At 45.0% G+C, this 22,509-nt stretch overlaps 1 protein-coding gene across 1 annotated transcript in view; it reads left to right on the top strand.

The window, feature by feature from the left end:
- The window catches only part of abcc3 (ATP-binding cassette, sub-family C (CFTR/MRP), member 3), a 207,800-nt gene that overhangs the window by 134,985 nt on the left and 50,306 nt on the right, over positions 1-22,509 (top strand). The window contains exons 13-20 of the mRNA XM_084323656.1: positions 878-1,024; positions 1,352-1,439; positions 2,358-2,424; positions 3,118-3,244; positions 3,610-3,786; positions 4,518-4,685; positions 10,301-10,484; positions 12,642-12,750. Of these exons, the coding sequence (XP_084179782.1) occupies positions 878-1,024; positions 1,352-1,439; positions 2,358-2,424; positions 3,118-3,244; positions 3,610-3,786; positions 4,518-4,685; positions 10,301-10,484; positions 12,642-12,750 (1,067 nt within the window). The remainder of the gene's footprint in view (positions 1-877; positions 1,025-1,351; positions 1,440-2,357; positions 2,425-3,117; positions 3,245-3,609; positions 3,787-4,517; positions 4,686-10,300; positions 10,485-12,641; positions 12,751-22,509) is intronic.

The raw sequence follows: 22,509 nt of genomic DNA, 5'->3' as shown, positions 1-22,509 counted from the left end.
TCAGGCGATTACAATTTTGTATCTAATTAATTACAGGATTTAATTAATCTAATTAATCGCATTTTAATCGCATAACTATTTTAGGCCTGATATTCTATATTCTATAATCATATTTCAAATGGCATGTGTCCGGATGGCAGAATTCAGTACTGTATCTACAAAACCTTCTGTTTAATCATCTTCCATTTATTCATTTGCTTAGATTTTTCAGGTCTGGTAAATTTTTGCATGGTGTCATTCACAGTCAAAGATAATTTTATTGATATTCTCATTTGGTTCATTACAATTTACTCAAGCCTAGTAACAGACACTGGGAATACATTCCCTGAGATCCATAGATGTCCCTAGAATCAGATACCAAGAACATGCAAAGAAAAGCTCCACTCATTTGGTACTCCAAGTGGATAAAACTCTAAAATGTTATTAGCAAATCCTCCTTGACTCAGGTCTGACAGGAACTTGCACCAATATTCTGAAGTTATATCAGTTAGTATAATTGTCAGTGGTTTGAATACAGTTTTGAATGGCTGAACAATAAGAGTCCCAGATCAGAGTGAAAAGGGGTCTAGGCTTCACACACAATTACTTTCACAATTATTTTCTAATCTAATCATCATATTATGCCTGCCTCACTTAGGCCCTTAATCCAGTATTTATAAGGGGGTTACTGTAATGTAGTGTGGAGACTTATTTTTGGCTATTCATAGCCGACATTGCTTAGTCAGTAGTCAGTAGCTCATTGTTAGATCACTGTGCCAATGTGTGTAACCTTCTCTGACTCACCTTGAACAGAATGTAGCAGAACCTTCTGGAAAGTGCAATACATGTGTTTATCTACATGTCTGAGTGGCCGTTTCTCCCCCTGTTGATATGTCAGGTTGCCTTGACAACATTTGCTGTGTACGTGACGGTGGATGAGAATAACATCCTGGACGCAGAGAAGATCTTTGTGTCCATCTCTCTCTTCAACATCCTTAGATTCCCTCTCAATATGCTGCCTCAAGTAATAAGCAGTATTGTACAGGTAAGAACCTCTCCTCTCCTCTCCTCTCCTCTCCTCTCCTCTCCTCTCCTCTCCTCTCCTCTCCTCTCCTCTCTTCTCTTTTCCTCTCCTCTCTCTCCTCTCCTCTCCTTTCAACATACCGCCCTAAGTAATCATCAGTAATGTACAGGTGGGAACCTCTCTCTCCTCCACTCCCCTCCCCTCCTCTCCCCTCCTCTCCTCTCAACATACTGCCCTTAGTAATTAACCTCTCCTCTACTCCTTTGTTTGTGCGTACTACACTTGGAATGTGTGTCTTTGTGTGTGTGTGTGTGTGTGTGTGTGTTTATTCTGTGTTTATTCTCTCAGGCCAGCGTCTCGTTGAAGCGTATCCAGGATTTCCTGAGTCATGATGAGTTGGACCCAGAGTCAGTGGACAGGAAAAATACAGCCACAGGTAAAATAAATAATAATACAAATAAATATATATAGTTTTTCTTCTGTGCATATTCCATGGTTCCCTTCTTTTCAGTCCTCCCCTTTGAGATAATAGCAACTTACAAATAATAAAGTGTCGTTCCTTTGGATGGGTGAGGGTATTGTGATATACAGTATATAATATACATAATATACACTGTGTGTATACATGTATGTATTATTGTATGTACATATCTGTCTTTTGTTATAAAAAAGAATTGTATTGAATCTGAATATCAAATGTGTGTAAAATGCAGCAAACCTTACTTTTATAAAACCATACTATCATCAAACTTGCGGACACCAGAGGAAATGCTTGTATATCTGCTGTTCCTTTACACAACAAGGTAATTTACATACAGTAACATAATATTAATGTAACAACACACCTAATGTTCTTTTCCCTTTTTTATTTTAAAGATTTTTAAACATTAAAATTTTGCATTGTCATTGTTACTGTTGGTTTCGTAACATAACCCATTTAGGTTATGAAAACAGGAAGTCTTTGGGGCTGAGTGACATGCTCTCTCTTTAGTACTTGTCACCTTGTGACTGAGCCTGTTTATGTAACCGTTAACAGTGACACAACACAGCTTGTAATTGTTTATCTTCATTTGATTATTCTTGGAGCCTCCGGTTATCCATACACTTCCTTCTTGCCAAATGTACCATTGTGTTCATAGGATTAATTTGGTTGAGAAGCAGAGATTGCTATCTCAAAATAGGAACTCTTAAAGTGCATAGTCATGCTTTCCCATTTGTATTTGCCACTATTTCGCCCGAGAGTTTATACAAGTTGTATTTTAAAGTCATTATTGGTTCAGAAATGCTTTTCCTTCGCCACCGTGTGAATATGGTCAATAGAATTCACAGTAGCCTACCTTTTGTGTGTAAACAGAGTATTCAGTGACGGTTGTCAATGGGAAGTTCACCTGGTCCAAAGAAGATCCTCCTGCTCTCCACAAGTATGTCCCAGCATTTCTGTATTCATGTAATTGGTTGAGTATTTGGAATGTACAGTGGTGTAAAGTATTTTTTACTCAAGTGAGTATTTTCATTTTAGGGAACTTCATACTTTTACTCCACCACATTTCAAAAGAAATATTGTACTTTTTACTCCACTGCATTTATCTGAATCCATCAGTTACTTTGAAAAAAAGGATTTTGCATACATGCCAAAGATTTATGAAGATTATATACTTTCACATTTGAAGCCTGTCAACTTCAAGATGACATAATCAGAGCAGCATAACTGGACCACATACCACTTTACCATAACCTTTAGAGGTCAATGGATCGAGAATTTAACGCTTCCAAGCTCTGGAATACTTTTACTTTAGATACTTAAGTCCATTCAATGACAAATACTTCTCTACTTTTACTTAAGTAGAATTTGAATGGAGGACTTTTACTTTTACCAGAGTACTCATTTATCTGGGTATTTCTACGTTTGCTTAAGTAAGGGAACTGTGTACTTCTTCCACCACTGGGAATGTAATATCTGTAAGCTTTACAGAACACCATTACAAAGGATTCCATACGGTGTAATGCATTTTCCTTGAGGTCATAGAAGCTAGAGATTCAAAGCATTGCCTATGATGCTACAGCAAATATGATCACATGCTTGATGTAAACATCCTGTTTTCCTGCGTCCCCAGCATCAACCTGTTGGCGCCCCAGGGCTCCCTCCTGGCCGTGGTGGGACACGTTGGCTGTGGGAAGTCCTCCCTGGTCTCCGCCCTGCTGGGGGAGATGGAGAAACTGGAGGGGGAGGTTTCCATACGGGTGGGTGTCCGCTCAGTTTTACAGCCCAACAGATTGTTATTGTATGATTTATATATTGTATAATATTACCGCATATGATTTACAAGCTGATCATGTAGCAGGCTTTTATCCAGTTATTCTTACTTCATCAAAAATAAATCCCTGGTTGCATCATAAACCCCCTCCCCCCATTCATTGTATCTTTTTTTTTTGTACTACTTTTAATCTTTATTTATTCCCACTTATCATTATTTTGATGCTGGTAAAGCACATTGTGTTCCAACTCTATATGAAAGGTGCTATGTATGTAAATAAAACTAGAGTTCAAGTACTAAACCTAAGTGGCGTTTAGTAACAGGGGTGCTGGCCTCTCTCTCTGTCCCCAGGGTTCGGTGGCCTACGTTCCCCAGCAGGCCTGGATCCAGAACGCCACCCTGAGGGACAACATCTTGTTTGGGAAGCCCTACGTTGAGCAGAATTACCGGCGTGTCCTGGAGTCCTGCGCCCTGACCCCTGATCTGGAAGTACTGCCCGGAGGAGACATGACCGAGATAGGAGAGAAGGTAGGGGAGGGGAGGGAGGGAGGGAGGGAGGGAGGGAGGGAGGGAGGGAGGGAGGGAGGGAGGGAGGGTGTTTCATCTAAGGTTCTGTCTCAAATGATGTGAGAGCTATTACTTTGATTACTTTCTTTTATCTAAACGTAATTGACATCACAATCTAGTTTTGGTTTCCACTTTCAGATGTTAGCTTTGGTTTCCCTTCAACCTTAAGATTTTGTCTTTTTTTGTCATCAGAAATCCACCCAGACATGAATCTGTGAAGTTTTAGTATTAATAATTGAGTGCTGCTGTAGTCTGTCAGCGTCTTGGACGGCCCACTGGGAATTCCCAGCATTCTTTTTGGTTCCATTGACCTAACATATTCCGTTTGATCTATTTTGGTGCAACTTTGTGGAGTAATTTTGGCCCATAGCCCACCACTACCCAAGTTATTCGTTGGTCCCCCATATCAAAATGTTTGGGCACATCCGGTCTACACTGCCTGTGTCTATCCATTCATCCGGTCTACACTGCCTGTGTCTATCCATTCACCCGCCCCCCCCCCTCTCTCTCTCTCTCTCTCTCTCTCTCTCTCTCTCTCTCTCTCTCTCTCTCTCTCTCTCTCTCTCTCTCTCTCTCTCTCTCTCTCTCTCTCTCTCTCTCTCTCTCTCTCTCTCTCTCTCTCTCTCTCTCTCTCTCTCTCTCTCTCTCTCTCTCTCTCTCTCTCTCTATCTCTCTCTCTCTTCTCTCTCCAGGGTATCAACCTCTCTGGCGGCCAGAGGCAGAGGGTGAGCCTGGCCAGAGCCCTGTACAGCGAGTCAGATGTCTATCTGCTGGATGACCCTCTGTCCGCCGTGGACGCCCACGTGGCCAAACACATCTTCGACAACATCATTGGTCCAGAGGGGGCGCTGCGGAGCAAGGTGAGGAGAGGGGCCTAGTCTCACTGAACTGACACTGGAAGGAAAGAGTCGTAATCACCATTGGTATTATATTGGAGATAATTCCATTCATTGTCTATGCAGATCAAGTGTCATGGCCAAAAAGAAAAAAAAGAAGAACGGGTTCTAATTGGTGGGCGCACAGTTTGAGGATGTGGGTAACATCCCAGAAAACACATGTTCAGAATTCTTTCTTGGTCGGTTTGCTAAATGACTAACTTCTTAGTAAACAGAGTCTTTGCTATGCTAGCGTAACCCCAAGGCCTCATACTGTCACCCATATGGTTTTCTATAGGTGACGTTCACACACTTCTACACAGAGCTGCCTCTATGCCCAAATTCCAAATAATGATAATGATTTACCGACCACTGCGACCAAATCATTTTGATAGAAAATGTGACAATTACCTTGAATTGCATGTCTAAGTAGTATCACTAAATAATCAAACATTAAGCTTGTCTCATCATTTACGAGTGTTGTGCAGTGACATGATTTTCAGATCAGATTATCATTATCAGTCTTTCCTGTGGAAGGAAATCACACCTTTTTGGTTGCGTTCGTCATCGTTTCCGTGGACATGACTAACGGAACGTAGGCCAAGTGCGTCCACATTTTTATAGGATTCTATCACATTTTCATAACAATAGCACCCTGCGTCGTTTTCATTGAGGTTTCTTACAAATTAATGATGCTTTATCTTGTCCTTTATATGCCGATTATCATTAGAATCTTAAATTGTACCATATGTCCCCCTTTAGACAACATATGTAATGCTACCAGCGCACTTTTGTTAAGATAATTAGTTGGCCATTCGCGGTCGCTATACCGAGGTTGCAGTAATAGTTTAACGCTGTTCAGATCACGTCGGAGAATATAGACCCATCCCAGTGACCTGCAACCTGTGCTAACGCTCTTGGGAAATGCAGTGTTGTAGTTCTCAACATTTTCAGCCTTTAATTTTAAACCAATGCTGCCATCTACTGACAACAAAAAAGTGTTGTCTAATCGTCACCTTGAGAGCTACTTCCGTATACAGCGCCGCCCCAAACCCATTCTAGAGATTCCCACTTTTTGCTGGGAGTGGGGCGTGGCCGTATTTGGTCCCAGACAATAAGAGTGGCTGCAATTGGTCACCGTGACGTTAAACACGGCGGTACATACGCCATGAAGTGAAATATTATAGCCTTTCCTACTCATTTTCTAAAGTAGACTAAAAAAGATAGAGGGAACAATTAATTGAAGATTATTTATTCAATATGTTGAGGGAAAACACAACGAGCGTAGGTTTACATTTACATTTACATTTAGTAATTTAGCTGACGCTTTTATCCAAAACGACTTACAAGTTCTGTACGACAAGTCATCAGGAAGGGCACAAATCTATCAGCTGAGTAACAATGTTCATCAAAGTGTTGAGTGCTACAGTGTAGGTTAGTATATTAGAACAAGTGCATGACAATAAGGTTAGTTAGGGTTAGATAAAAAAAAAGTTTGGGTAGGTAAAAAAGTAGGTTTGTTTACTTCCTCTTGGGGCAGTGATGTTTTGAGTCGTCCAACTCAATGCCTGTAGAGTGTGTCGGCTCCATCATCAACCCTATTGATTTGATTTTATTTTATTGATGGATTAAAAACACACAACAAGGATCCAAAGGATAACATGAGAAAGAGTAAAACCCTTATTTCCGTCATGGTCCCAGGGCTGTTAGGCCACAACAAAAAACACGACAATAACACAACACTCATACATTTAAAACATTATAAGACTAACCTATCGCTAAAATTGTATACCCCACAATAACTAAAAACTGATTGGAAACCCATTCAAACTATAGGGGGCTATTCTTCTATTCTGTCCATGAGCCACTTCCTGACGCTTCTCTTGAAGCTGTGGAGGCTCAAGCTCTGCTTGATGGGGATAGGCAGCTTGTTCCAATCCTGGGCTCCAGAGAAAGTAAGGGAGCATTGGCCCAGTTTCGATCGGAAAGAAGCAGGCTTCAGGTTTGCTATGCTTGCTCTAGTTCTGTGGTTGTGGGATTCGTTGACCGGGGTGAAGTAGTTTTGGAGGTATCTAGGGGACCTTTGGTTTATAATATTGTGCACTATGTTCAGTCTGAGCTGGGTAACTCTGGCCTCTATAGGAAGCCAGTTTAGCTCCTGAAAGTGACTCCTCCCTATGTGGGTGCGAGGGCCAAGACCCATTACCACCCTTACTAGCTTATTTTGGGAAACCTGAAGCTTCTTTTTTATGTTCACTGTCAGGCCCTCGAACCACGATACGCTACCATAGTCAAAGTGGCAGAGTACTAGGCTATTTGCTAATAGCCTGAGGCTATCTCTGCCAAGGAGGTTGGCTTTCCTAGCTAGGTACCTGGTGCGGGCGTTGACTTTGCCCAGTACTTGGGAGGCCATAGCCTCCCCATCTAGGCTCCCGTCTATCATACAGCCTAGATACTTCGCTTTTTTTTGCTGTTTTAGGGTTACAGCTCCTAGCTGGATATTAAACTCCTGTGCTTTCCTGAGCTTGGGCTTGGAGGCTAATAGTACTGCCTCTGTTTTACCTAGGTGAAGAGAAAGCCTGTTGTCCGAAAGCCACCTGCTGACCCCTGCAAGTTCTTCACCTAGCATCTGTTCTAGTGTGTTCTGATCCTTGTGAGAGACTAGCAGGGCTGAGTCGTCTGCAAATAAAAACAAGTTACATGAGCATGCTGCTGACATGTCATTTATGTACAGTAAAAAAAGGAGAGGTCCTAGCACGCTTCCTTGTGGGACCCCACATACAATGGGCTTGGCCTCTGACATAGTGCCACTGACCTCAACCCGCTGCACCCTATCAGCAAGGTAGGAAGAGAACCATCTGACCACTGTCTCAGACATACCCAAGGCCTTAAGCTTGGAGAGCAGTATGTCATGGTTCACTGTGTCGAAAGCCTTCTGTAGGTCTAGAAGAACTAGCCCACACAGCTTACCTGAATCTATCTCCCTCCTGATACTGTCTGTAAGATACAGAAGACATGTTTCAGTAGAGTAAGACTTCCTAAAGCCGGATTGGAGGTCGTACAGGAGGTCATGGCTGCTTGCATATTCCTGGACTTGTTCATGGACTATCTTCTCTAGGACTTTGGATAACACACTTAAAATTGAGACTGGTCTATAATTGCTGGGGTCAGATTTGCTCCCTTTTTTATATATAGGGATGACTTTGGCATTCTTGAAGTCGGTGGGTACCTTGCCTAGGTCCAGGGAGAGGTTAATAATATGGGTTACTGGTGGAGCTATAACTCCGGCTGCATCCCTCAGAAACCTGGCACTGATGCCATCTACACCTGTGGCCTTCTTGATTTTGAGCTCACCCAGCATCGCAGCCACTTTGACTACTGACACCTTGCTTAAGGAGAACGAGTTTGCCTTAACCCCTCGTTGGCTATAGTAGTTGGAAACAAAGTCATCACCAAACTGCTCTGTCTTGGGAGGTAGGTTAGAGACAAGCTTACCTGCTACCGATGTAAAGAAGTTATTAAAGATTGTGGCTACATTCTTTTTATCAAACTCCATTCCCTTGTCTGTGGACAGGCCTATGTTGGACTCAGTAGTCCTTTGGTTGGCATCGCCCCCACAGCCTAGCTGCTTGAGGGTTTTCCACAGTTTAGTTGGGTCATTGCTGTTCTCCTTGATGGTTTCTGCAAAGTATTCTCTCTTAGCTATCCTGATCATTTCCTGAGTCTGGTTCCTGAGTTTTTTGAAGTGATCAAAGTCAGCCTTATCTTGAGAACGGTTAAACTTGGCTAGGGCAGAGTCCCTCCGTTTGATACTATCACCTATGGTGTGGTCAAACCATGGGTCTGATCGCTGCTTCACTCTGGTTTGTCTAAGGGGGGCTACAGAGTTTGTATGACAGAGATCCTAGAATGTCTTCTAGAATACCTCAAATCCCCCACTGAGAATGAAACAAATGTAACATTAACGTTTCAATCGCAATGAAGTGGCCCATTCAGCTAAATGTCATCTTTTGTCAACACGTAGGCTATCTCTGAACAAGGTTATGGTTTCCCCACATCTCAGACTTACTTAGTAGCAAAGCCGGTGTGGTGGAAAGTAGCCGAAGCTGAATAACTTACTCGGTCAGAATAGACCTAGTTAATACAGGTTATTATTACCCCAGTCAAAGTATCAATACAAAAACAGTCAGAGAATGGCTGGATGACTCAACGAGGTGACTAGCTAGGACACCCGGAATGAGAGAGCCCCCACCGGATCATCAACATCTTTATACCTACAACACTGGTGGGGGCCATAGGTATAAGGGTGTCATGACAGTTTGGGGAAAGGTGGGGGAGGGTTTGTTGGGGTTAAGAATGAGGGATGAGGGTAGGAATGGAAGATGGGTGAGGAAGATCAAAGAGAGGTGGGGGAAGGGAGTTTTATCTCCCACAATGGCATCACTCGAGTAGTCTTATCTCTTATCTTATGTTTATAACTTTACAACCTCTTTAATCCTTGTTGGTTTTTCATATTTATGACACCTACACTATGTTAGTGAAAGGCTCTAATGTGTCTGACCGAGGTGGCTATTGGTGTGTAAACTTTTTACTTTGGGATGTGTATATATATTTGTATTAACAGATTGCAGAATGGGTACAATACAGTACAGCTCAATACACACAATTGTTAAGGGGATGCAGACCAGAGAAAGACTTTCGTCTTGTTTACATCAGGGTCCCCCATTTTCAATTCATCATGACATTTATGACATACATCACATACAGATATACAGTACTGTTACATCCAGACATTTATGACATGTCTGGACAGAGATCATAAAAGAAAATATATACATTTGAGGGGGAAGCAACTGTACATTGGAGGGGCTGGGGGTTTCGACATTTAACTGGGCCAGTTTCGAATTGTAGGTGCTCTTTGAGAGCGGTTTTGAAGGAGGGTAGGGATTCACATAATTTTACGGCTGTGGGTAGGGCGTTCCACATTGTTGTGGCATAATTGCGAAACGTGTTTAGTCCCTTGTTTGAGCCGAATCTTGGTTGAACATGATTTGTGGAACTCCATCTGGTGTTGTGGTCGTGGAATTCACTGACCTTTGGGAAGTATTTCGACATGTACATGGGTATCTTAGTGGTGTAGTGTATCTTGTAGACCAGGCCCATTGCAAGTTGCTGTACTCTGTCGTCTACTCGAAGTCATCCTAGGTTGCCATGACTGAGAATGTCTTTTGTCAAGGATCTTTTGTTATCTAGCACAATCTCTGGAGCAAAACAGAAAGAAGCATTTTATATAAAAGTATTCTGTGTATTGTATTGTAATTAATTTGTGTATATTTTTAATCTACATCTATTTTTAATTAAGAACTGGGTTGCCATTATTGTTAGTATTATATCGGTAATAGTCCTGTGATTTATAGTGGATTTCTACTGTTAATGTTTGTGTGTAATGTCAAAAATTTAAATTAAAAAACATTTGTTCAAAAAAAAAAATATATAAAAGTATTCTGTACTTTTGTATGACAACTAATAAAGAAACTTGAAACTTGAAATTTGAAAAAAAAACTAAGAAAAAAAGCTCCTCTGATCGCTACCTTCTCCAGACACGTATCTTGGTGACACACGGCATAAGCTTCCTGCCTCAGGTGGACAACATAATGGTGATGGTGGAGGGCCAGGTGTCAGAGATGGGTTCCTACCAGGACCTGCTGAAACAGAACGGAGCCTTCGCTGAGTTCCTCAGGAACTACTCCCTGGAGGACATCATAGAGGAGGACGAGGCCACCGGTATGAACTGGTTATTACTTTTGTTATTACATGTTTTCCACAAGTTACTTGCAGTTAGGGCTGGGCATTATGGCCAGAATGTCATATCATAATATATTTTTTTTGACAGTATTTATTTCCTGTAAAAATCACAATGGGAAATCACATCCTTTTTTGTTATTTATCTTGTGATACAATTGTCATGGTACTATTTCATTCAAAATGGGTTTTTCATTAACTTAAAAATAGATGTATGTACAATTTGTCCGTATATATCATTGACGACATTATTGAACATGTTTAATTCTATACATGACGGTATATCCTAAAATTCGGTATAGACTCATTGAACTTGACAACAAAAACAAGCAAACATTCTAGAACGGACTACATTTGATTTCCTGTCAGTTATAGATGGTTTCACTGGAATTCTGTTGCTAGGGAACAGTTTGGACCCAAATGTATTTCCTGTCAACTATTGCATTAACTGTTGCTGCATTCGGTTATAATAGATGTCGGAAATTCTCACTTCCTACTAGGAGAAATCTAATAAACTTGGAATTTCTAGTCTCAACACCCAGTTCAAGCCTCAGTGTCATTTTGATTTGACTTTGATTTTATTATGATTTTATTACGGATCCCCATTAGCTGGTGCCCTAGCAACCAGCTAGTCCACACAAAAAAAACATACAAAAACAATTATTATTGCAAAACAAAATTATTAAAAGTCAGTACTCAACACACAATGCATAATGAAACTAACACTTAAGATGGCTAAAATGACATGCAAGCACAGAAACAAAACAAAAATAAATAAATTAATAAATACTTTACAAAATACTTTAAAAGTGAATCTACTGTAAATGCAGCAGAGGTTTTGAGGCAGGTTATTCCAAAGAGTTAATGCTCTAAAAATAAAAGATCTCCTTAAAGCGTTGGTTTATGGACCTGGCAAATCAAGCTGCCCACTACTGGAACCTCTAGTGTAATGCTCATGCACAGTATTACTAAAAACAATCTGTTTATGTATACAAACAGGAGTTTTACTTCTCATGACCAACTTGAACAGCACAAGTATATTAAAACTAAAGACAATCTATTTTCAACGTTAAGCCAAGAGAGGCGGGCATGCATACTGCTCACATTAGACCTTAGTGAGCAGCCCAGTACCAACCGTGCTGCCCTGTTCTGGACCACCTGGAGCTTCCTGAGGTCACCACTGGCAGTAGATGACCACGTCGCAGAGCAATAGTCAAGATGACATAAAACTAAACTTTGCACTATCTGACATAAAAGGGGACGGGCAACAAAAGAAGCACATTTCCTGGAAATACCAATTGGTCTTCCCATTTTCAAAACAATATAATTAATATGCTGAGACCAAGACAGAGTGCAATCCAGCATCACTCCAAGGATGTCATGACACTGGCCATGTTGTTATTAGCTGGAAGTATTTTAACTATGTTGTTGTAAACTGTCTTTCTGAGTTGTAGTTCATGCTAGACAAATTGTAAGACATAAAAAAGAATTATAATAAAAAATAAAGGTTTAGCGTAAGCATCCATGTTTTTGGGGTTTTGTAGTTCGAACGCACATAGGTCGGAGATGATGCATTTCCCACCTCCAACTTCCCACCTCCAATCATAAACGAATGCAGCATAACATTTCAAGAGGGAATAAATGTGGGTCCTTTTAGAATGTCATTGTTGTCACTTTGAAATCATCTATTGATATTAGTAAACACTGTAATAGAAACGTGGGCCCAGCCTGTTCCCTAGCAACGCAATTTCACTGAAACCATCTAGAGAAATGTTCAGATGTATTCTGTTTCTATTCCGTTGCTAGGGGAGCAGCTTTGGTCTCTGTCTATTTCCTGTAAAAACTCTATTAATAGAATTGCAACAGGAAATAGAATCTGTAGGTTGTCAAGTTAGAAAAGGTCTATAGCTTCCAGCCCTACTTGCAGTGGTAGCCAACAGGTCAAAGTTTAATAACAAACCAGCCTGAGATGTAAAAAGAAATCACTTTAGTGAGTGGAAATTGACCAGGGTTGACTGCCCACATAAGGTCTATGTGTGGGAAACACTCACGGGGAGGGGAGAAAAAGACATATTTAACCCATAATGAACATAACCAAGTTACATAACAGGTACTATACTCACAATTCTTACTTTACAGTTGAGTTGATTGAAGATGACGAAATGTTCCCCGACGACGCCCTTAGCAACCACACAGACATGGTAGATAATGAGCCGGTGGTGAACGAAGCCAAGAGAAGATTCATAAGGTATGTAATATTTCAAAATCATATTTATTTTCATAAAACAACAGATACAATAAAAAAAATTAAATAGTTAATGTTATTGTCTCCGTGGGGAATTATGTCTCGATGCTAGACAGTTGCTTCACATAAAAACACCATAAAGAGGACATTTGACATTGACAACGTTACGGCTTAAACAGAAACTGTAAGAATTAAAGTGCTAAAGTGCTAAAGTGCTAAAGTGCTTGTGTATTTATTGCACATTACTCTATTGCAAGATTTAGCAGCTTGATGGAGGCTGGAACAAACGATAGCTTGAAGCAGTTTGATTTGTACTTTGGCACACAGAGTCTTCTTCCTGATGGCAGATGTTCGTATTCAGTGAAGAGAGGATGTTGCGTTTCCTGTGTTTTGGTGCCATTTAGAATGAGATGGTTTGATTGATTGAAAATTTTATTAACAGATTGCAGAATGGGTACAATACAGTACAGCTCAATACACACAATTGTTAAGGGGATGCAGGCCAGAGAAAGACTTTTGTCTTGTTTACATCAGGGTTCCCCATTTTCAATTCATCGTAACATATATGACATACATGACATACAGATAGACAGTACTGCTACAGCTAGACATTTATGACATACCAGATCTACAAATACAGTACTGTTTGTGATGCAAAAAAAAGGGGGGGTTGGGTAGGCGGGGTGGGGGGGGGGGGGGGGACTGTACATTGGAGGGGGTTGGGTTTAGACATTTACAGGGGCCAGTTTCAAATTGCAGTCTCCCGTAGGTGCTCTTTGAGAGTGGTTTTGAAAGTGGGTAGTGATTCACATTCCTTTACGGCTGTGGGTAGGGTGTTCCACATTGATGTGGCATAATTGCGAAATGTGTTTAGTCCCTTGTTTGAGACGAATCTGGGTTTAACATGATTTGTGGAGCTTCCTCGGGTGTTGTGGTCGTGGTATTCACTGACCTTTGGGAAGTATTTTGACATGTACATGGGTACCTTAGTGGTGTAGTGTATCTTGTAGACCAGGCCCATTGCAAGTTGCTGTACTCTGTCATCTACTCTAAGCCATCCTAGGTTGTCAAAGTGGGCAGGGGTGAGGTGGGTTCTAGGAGTAAGGTCAGTAGTCTGATCAGTTTGTTTTGTGATGTTTGCAATTTAGTTTTTAGCGCCTTTGAGGTGCTTTGGTACCATGAGGTGCAAGCATAGTTGTAGTACCCTTGAATGAGTGCTCCTGCTAGAGTCTTCAGGGTATTCTTGTTTACCAGAGAGGAGATCCGGTACAGGAATCTAGTTTGTTGGTTGACTTTTTTGATTACATTGGATGCCATCATGGTTGTCACACCACTTGTCACACCACTTGATGGAGGTGTCTATCTCATTGTGGTACACAGAAGGGTCCATATCCTTTGTGGAGCAGGCTCAAAATCACATGTCATCAGCCAATTTTATAATGGGTGAGATTATTTCATTTCAAAATTATTTTTGAAACAGCAAGAGTGACCTGCCTAATTTCAAGATATTCTCATTTGTTTCAATTGAGAATGACAAATAAAGTTTTCTCACGACATTGGCAGATTTATTATTTTACTGTAAGATTTTAATACTTAACCCTTTCACTACCACACTACAGAAGGTTAACATTTCACTACCACACTACAGACGGTTAACCATCTGTAGTGTGGTAGTGAAAGGGTTAACCTTCTGTAGTGTGGTTGTGAAAGGGTTAACCATATGTGGTGTGGTAGTGAAAGGGTTAACCGTCTGTATTGTGGTAGTGAAATGGTTAACCTGTAGTGTGGTTGTGAAAGGGTTAACCGTATGTAGTGTGGTAGTGAAAGGGTTAACCATATGTAGTGTGGTAGTGAAAGGTTAACGTAAGGTTATGTATATAACCAAGTTCTATGAATTATGGTGACGCTCAGCGTCATCTGCACGCACTTCACTTCGTGCACGAGCACTGAATAAAAAATTCCACAATGTACCTTTACATCCCAACATCCGTCTGGCCACACCCCTATCCGCTTACCTTCATAAGCAGGTGTGTGGTCACCTACTCGCCTCCTTCCCAAACTTTCACCACAAGGTGAGATCAAGGGCTGCAGTGGCGTCCTGACGCTGAGCGTCACCATAATTCATAGAACTTGGTTATATACATAACCTTACGTTCTATTTCATTATGGCTGCCGCTCAGCGTCATCTGCACTACAGGAGCTGAGCGGGAGCCTGAAGCTCGACAAATGTACCCCACTGAGGCCCCCCACAACCATCAGACCGGGGAGGACCGAGCCCCCCGACCCTCCCTAATGGAGGATACCCTCCCTATTGGAGGACGGGAGGGAGACGGATCCGACCGTGCGAAGAGGAACTCAAGCAACTCAACGCACAGGGTGAGCAGATCGTGGCTTGACCCCACGACTACGCACACACACAACCCGCATGCCACCAGGGAACGAACGGAAGGAACAACCCTCGTTACTGCCCCCAAAATCACGGAGTCAAGAGCAAACTCAACCCCGTGGCAAGGCCGTAGCAGCGGAGCGCGAAGGAAGACCCAGACCCACTGAAGGGACTGGATCCCCTGGAAAAAAGGGGGGCCAGGAGAGGTCAATGACGCCAGGCACTTAGTGACACCGCCCCCCACATCGCCAGCGTATTCGGATAGGGCCCCTCCAAGAGCGGGCCCTTTCTCCCCAATAGTACACCGCCTGGCACACTGACCCTGCAACACAGGCAGTCAGCATGGCCGTAAAGCACTCAAAAAAGGTTAACCAACGGAAGCAGGCAGTGCACCGGGGAAACCAGGCAGCAGGCTGTAGACCTGAGCCTGGAGCACTGCGGACGAGACAGGCGCCAAAGGGGTCAACTGAAAACAGCCCCCTCGGCGGAAGGGGCGTATGCTGGCGTTGTTGAGCACCATGACAAAGCCTCCATCAAAAAAAAACCACCCAGAGGGGTCGAGCCAGAGAAGGCTGACACAATTGGCAGACGTCATGAACGTGCAGGGGCACACTCAACCGGGTAACCCGGGAGTTGACTCAGCTCCAACACACCAGGGAATCAACCACCCTCTCGGTACACAGACGGTGGCTGTTCCTATAACCCCTCAAGAAAAACTCCAAAACACACCTGCGGGTATACACCAGCTATACCGCAGTACAAGTGTTTCAGTTTCCAAAAAAGGGTTATCCCAGGCCTACGGTTACAACGAAACATTACTTCGGACCGGGCCCGGCGGCTCGGGAAGCACACAGGGTTACCAGAGGAGGTCCAGAAGACCACCCCAACAGCCCCCTCTTCGCCATGCGTGAGAGAGGAGCGAAAGAAAGGAGAACCAGCCCCTTATAATAGTGCCAGGTACAAAGTGTACCCAACAAAGGGTCTCCATAACGCCTAACCCTGTGACACACGGGCCGACCCGGCATTTATCCCCCTGAAAAAAGCACAAGTCCCTCAGGGTACCAGAACAGCAGATCTGCATCCCCGGCGGACAACGGGTTAACTGACCTGGACCAGCGTGACCAGAACCAGTCCCATGCCCTAACCACGCCGACATGCCCACTCCAGGAGAGGGGGCAGGAATGCGTGTCGATCTAAAACATGAAAAGAGGGCGCCACCCAGACGGTCCTATTTATACCGCGCTCAGTGGCCCACCCCAAGGGCGTGAGACCCCTCTACCTATGTTCTGATCTATTCCGTTAACATCCCCCAGATATGAACGAGAATCCGTCGAGACCCAGTAACAGGCTCTCGGAAGAGGAAAAAAAAACCATCCCAGTTGCCCTATAAAAACGCTGTTTTAATAACAAGCAACCAAGGCGTACTAGCCTCCTGCATGATTCTTAACAGAAACACCCCGAGCCAGCACTATGTATGCGTCGGGACCCAAAACATATCAACGGACAGTCTAACCAGACCCCACATTGATCCTTCAAGGCGCCTGGGAGAACGACAAGAAGGTTGTCGTGCTTCATATTCTCCACTCTTTTTTATTAAAAAAGAAAGAAACACCGACTGACATGAATCCCACGTGACGCAGCCGAGGGTAAAAATTGTTTACATTTTCACATCCCACCACCCTCACAGAGGAAAGACGGAACTCCTCAGCGAGACTTCCCACGTGAGCCATAGATTGAAAAGTCACGGTAACATTGAGTCATGTGACCAACCGACTCAAGTTACACGTATATCGAGCGTAGTAGAACAGTAAGTTCCTACGCTCTGCCCCGACAACTTGACAACAACAGACCCTACATACGGGTCTAAACTCACGGAAGCCGTCGTCCAATAGAAACGTGCCTAGTGACGTTTGCTATGACGGGGGGAAACCCAAGACTCAACCGCCCGTGATAGGTGCGGAGTCTGGGAAGCCCTCCCCCCCCCCCCCTCCTTGCCAAGCCGCCTAACAGCTTGGCCCTGATCGAATGAAAAGAGATTCCAATAACCCCCTGACCAATCAATAGAGGGAAGGAGGGGTTTATCCGGTACCCCCTCACAAGCCCAACCCTTGCATACGACAACAACAATAGCCATATGATACCTTCAGTAGCAATGCTAATGAATAGCGCAAGCTAAATCACTGCACGCTAACCACAGACACATCTGTGAACAGGGTTTATAGCAAGACCAAGTTGTTTGTGTGTGAACCCGACACCCGTATCTATGTTGTAAGACACAGAAAATCTGATAGAGAGAGAGAGCGGCTGAGCCGCGGTACGTTTTCATACGAGCATTACTGCAAACCAACACAATAGTGTTGCAGCTCAATATCACTGTTTAAGCAACAGAGCACACAACTAACCTCTACTGTTATGTGGAGATTCAAGTCGAGGCAGAAAAAAACCTTTTTCAACCGAGTGTAGGCTGCAGGCCTTGCTTAAGCTCTAACATGAAATAACATCTAGCCCTCCTATCAAACCCATACTAGCGAAAGAGTCACACAATGCATCCCCATCATATGTTTGGTGAATAAACACACAAAAAATCATAGAGGGGCCGGGAAGGGAAACAGGGGGGGACCACAGAGGGAAAAAGTCACTGAAGTCTTAGCGACACCTGCCACGAGCCGCTCGGGGGTTCCCACCCCGTGGAGCCCCGGAGGGACGGTAAACGATCGGCAGCTGGTCTCGACGATCCCTACCGTCACCTCCGGGCGTAGATGGGCCGGCTGCAGTGGCGGAGACGCCCTCTCTCCTCCTGGCCTTCTTCTCTGAAGGTCCAGCAGTGGCGGTGGTAGCAGCGGCGGCCACGGCGGAGGAACCTCGACGACACGGCGGCCGTCTGACTCCACCGGCAACATCGGGCGGGGGGAAATGAGGCTGGAGCACGGAGCGCTCCTCCTGCATCTCCCTGCAGGTTGAGGTCATCAGCTGCAGTGCCGACCCGAATAGTCCAGCATCGGAGAGGGGTGCCGTCATAAGGGGAGTCCTCTTCTTCTCCGGCACACGCGCCTGCTCCAGCCAAAGGTGGCGCTGGATCAGAGTGGCCAGGGCGCGCACTTTCCCAGCAGCTATAGCCTGCGGCTGAATCAGATGCAGGATGGCTCCTGCCGACTGGGCGAGCTGATCATGCTGTAAATCAGTCAGCTCCGTGCCGCCCGTCAATATCCCAGACATGAATCTCGCCAGCTGCGCGATGTTAGAAGTGGCAGCTAGAGATTGTGTTCCGGAGATAAATGACTGGTCGCTCCAAAATGCCAACCGCCTCGCCGATTTCCCTTGGGGAACCGGCTTCCGTAACGGCTCCCACACCATTTCAGGACAAAGGAGCGCCGCCATCGGCCTATCAAGCCGTGGCACGCCCTCCTTCATGCCGTCTACCAAACCCGCCACCCGCGTGACTTGCACGTAGGCGGGAGTAAGGCCCATGATGTGGGAGACCACCTGGCCCTGACGGACATAGGCCGCCATTGAGGGGAAAAATGGGTAGACAACGTCCACCCCTCTCACCGGGCGACGTTGCCATAGATGACCTATGAGATCATCAGGGACAGGAACAGGCAGTGGCTGCGGCAGTGGCACGCCGTTTGCGACTGCCGCCGCCGCCGCCGCCATGAGCTCGGGAAACAAAGCACGCAGTTCCCCCTGCATACTTTCCTCCTCCGAGCCCGCGTCCCTCACATACAGCAGACTACTGGTCAAGGAGCCACATTCTGATGTGGCTGATAGCAGGGCATCCCGCCGCCGAGTCGGAGGTTCTAACCCAACATCTGCGGACGAGGAACCCCAAGGAGACATCTCACCCCCCTCCAGTGTTACCTGGACAGGCAGGGGACATGTCTCCACCGGGCCTTCAAACAAGAACCCGTCCGCCTCTATCATGTAGTCCTCTGTCTCCATCGGGCATGTAGAGACCGACGCATCCTCATCTGGCTCCAGCAACTCACCAAAACCAGGCCGTTCGCGTCTGCAAGCCACCATCTTGCGACGGGAGCGAGCTGACGCAAAAAGTTTGCGTCTCAAATCCCCCGCAACCAAAGGAGCCGGCCGCCCAACAGCGGACGACTCCCCGGAAGCAGAGGAACCAGAGCCGGAACCAGGCCATCGCACAGGAGACGGCACTGGTGCACCAGCTCCTTGGAGAGGCAAACTACCCATCGGACGCCTACCAGGCGTGGCTGCCGACCACGAGAGAGGCCTCAACCCCGCTCCAAGACGCACGACAGAGGCGGCGATGGAGAACCGCTGGTGAAGAGTAGCGTTGCGAGCGCGACCCTCCGAAGTAGACATTATGCCTTAGCTTTTTTCTTTCGAAATATATGAGAGAAGAAAAAAGCAAGAAAAAATGTAAACACGTCTCAACTTTCTTCAGCTAACAACCTCGTCAAGTGTGGGATCTACCGAAGGCACTTCCTTGTGGTGAAAGTGAAGAAGGAGGCGAGTAGGTGACCACACACCTGCTTATGAAGGTAAGCGGATAGGGGTGTGGCCAGACGAATGTTGGGATGTAAAGGTACATTGTGGAATTTTTTATTCAGTGCTCGTGCACGAAGTGAAGTGCGTGCAGATGACGCTGAGCGGCAGCCATAATGAAATAGAACCTTATGTAGTGTGGTAGTGAAAGCGTTAACCATTCTGTCGTGTGGCAGTGAAAGGGTTAACCTTCTGTATTGACGCAGTGAAAGGGTTAACCCTTTGGTAGTGTGGTAGTGAAATGGTTAAAGCAACAGCTATGCAAGCAAAGCAAACAAGCAACAGCTATGCACCCCCTTAGACATTTCTAAACTAGATTATGTTAAGATATCAAACCGCTCATAGCGTTAGTCTGTGAGTTAGCTAATCACTGTCTCGTCTCTGGGATACACATCGTATTATCACTAAGTGTGTCTGACAAAATCTGCATGGACTACAACGTATGACATACAGTATATCATGCCAGTTAGGGTACCTTGTGTATACTGCACCTTGTGTATACTGTTTACTTTTACTCTTACTCATAGTATATATTGAGATATAGTAGTATATATTGAGCCTATATTTATTGTAGCGTATAATATACTATCTGCACCTTTGTTTACACTGTTTATTTTTCTCACATTTTTATATTCAGAGTTAATTATATTGTTTACACTGTTTATTCTTCTCATATTTTTATATTCAGATGTCATTGTATTGTCTACATGTCCTTTTAAAACCATGCTACAGGTCCTTTTAAAACCAATCTACATGTCTTTTTAAAACCATGATACATGTCCTTTTAAACCCATTCTACATGTCCTTTTAAAACCATGATACATATCCTTTTAAAACCATGATACATGTCCTTTTAAAACCATGATATATGTCCTTTTAAAATCATGATACATGTCCTTTTAAAACCATGATACATATCCTTTTAAAACCATGATACATGTCCTTTTACAACCTTGATATGTGTCCTACTGTCAATTTGCCACTGCACCACTGCTCAGCAGAGTCTCATGCAGCTGAGTCTCTCTGACATCACAAATCAGCACATTTTCAGATGACTCAGTTCAGTGAGGGTGAATATTGTGAGAGGAGAATTGGAAGAATGCGCCAATATGAGAATTAGAGACATAGATCATATTAATATAAGTCCACATATCTAGGAAACAATGCTAAACACTGAAAAAGGCCATTATAAGATAGTTCCCCTTTAAAACCATGCTAGATGTCCTTTTAAAACCATGATACATGTCCTTTTAAAACCATTCTACATGTAAGGGTTCAGCTTTCCCTGGCCAGACTTTGCCTGCTGCTCCCCCTCCCCTCCTTTCCATCCTCGTCAACAGCCCCCACCTTTGCACAGACTTTTCCCAGCTCCTCACTCTGTACCTCCCCCTGCTGGATATTTTGTGTCACTACTCCTCCTTCACTTGCACTTCATCAGGTTATCGAAAGGTTATGTCTATAACCTAGTTATATGAGTACTGGCTGAGCGTCTCGCTCTTCGCCATACTGAGATATACCTCATCTCCAGTACCTACTGTACTTCATTAACGAAAACAATGCCCCCATGCACTTGACCAGGCCCCGCCCTTAGTGTCCCCTATAAGACACCGGACATGGTCACACTCGCCCTTCCTCTGGAAAAGTTTTCCATCATAGAAAAAACCCAACCAAGGGACCTCAGGGCGCGCTAAGAGCGAGACGCTCAGCCAGTACTCATATAACTAGGTTATAGACATAACCTTTCGTTATATATTCGTACTGGCCTCGCGTCTCGCTCTTTGCCATACTGAGATATGGGGCAGAGCAGACGCGTGGCCCGACAAATGTACCCCCTGAGGACCCGCAAGCCCTACCACCAGGGGGGAGGGGAGTCCCGTCCACCCGCCCTTCCTAGTGAAGAGGGGGCGGCAGTCAACTCCACCAAAGTGCGAAAAAGAGGGAACTAGAGACCCCTAAAAACGCACAGCACAGGCGGAACCACGTGTGACACATCACCCCATGGCACACACCCCTGCTAACCCACCGAGGGGCGGGACGCAGGGGAGGTCCCAGACCTCAGAACCGCCTGGGAGACAGAACCCCCAGTCATGTCCATGAGGTAAGTAAAATCTAACGAAGGGACCCGGGGAGGACCAGGAGGCCGCAGCACAGATGTCCTCTACCGAGGCCCCCCCTAACAAGGCGGCAGAGGCCGCCACCCCACGAGTGGAGTGCGCCCTGACACCCCCAGGGGGGGGCCAGCCCAGCCAACGTGTAGCAAAGGGCAATGCCCTCGCACAACCAATGTGACAGGCGCTGTTTGGACAGTGCCTTACCAGCGCGAGAGCCACCATAACAAACAAAGAGCTGATCGGTAGCCCTGAGGTCCTGAGTCCGGCTGAGGTAAACCCCCAAAGCCCGGACGGGACACGACAGGTGAAGGCTCGCCTCTAACTCACCAGCGTGAGGAGGCGGATGACACGCCTGAACCACAATATCCCTGGAGCGAAAAGAGCTCCGGATATTTTTTGGCACGAAGACTGGATTAGGCCTCAGAGTCGCACCGCTATTGACACGAATAGACAAGCACTCAGGCCGCACCGAGAGAGCACAAAGCTCACCCACGCGCTTAGCGGAGGTGATGGCCAGCAGGAATGCAGTCTTGAAAGACAGCTGTTCCAAAGACGCCTGCTCAAGAGGCTCAAACGGGGCCTCAGACAACCGGCCGAGGACCAGTTGGAGGTCCCAACTCGGAGACAGAGAACGTTCCACCGGCTTAAGCAGAAAACGCTTCACAAGAGGGTGGCTGAACAACGTAATGCCCTCAAACCCCACATGACAAGAGGATATAGCCGCGGCATATACCCTCACCGTCGAAGCCGACA

Source organism: Notolepis coatsorum (assembly GCF_963971535.1).
Source record: "Notolepis coatsorum genome assembly, chromosome: 10".
NCBI lineage: Eukaryota > Metazoa > Chordata > Actinopteri > Aulopiformes > Paralepididae > Notolepis > Notolepis coatsorum.
Note: the sequence above shows the minus strand (reverse complement) of the source record. Positions and strands in the feature narration are given on the sequence as shown.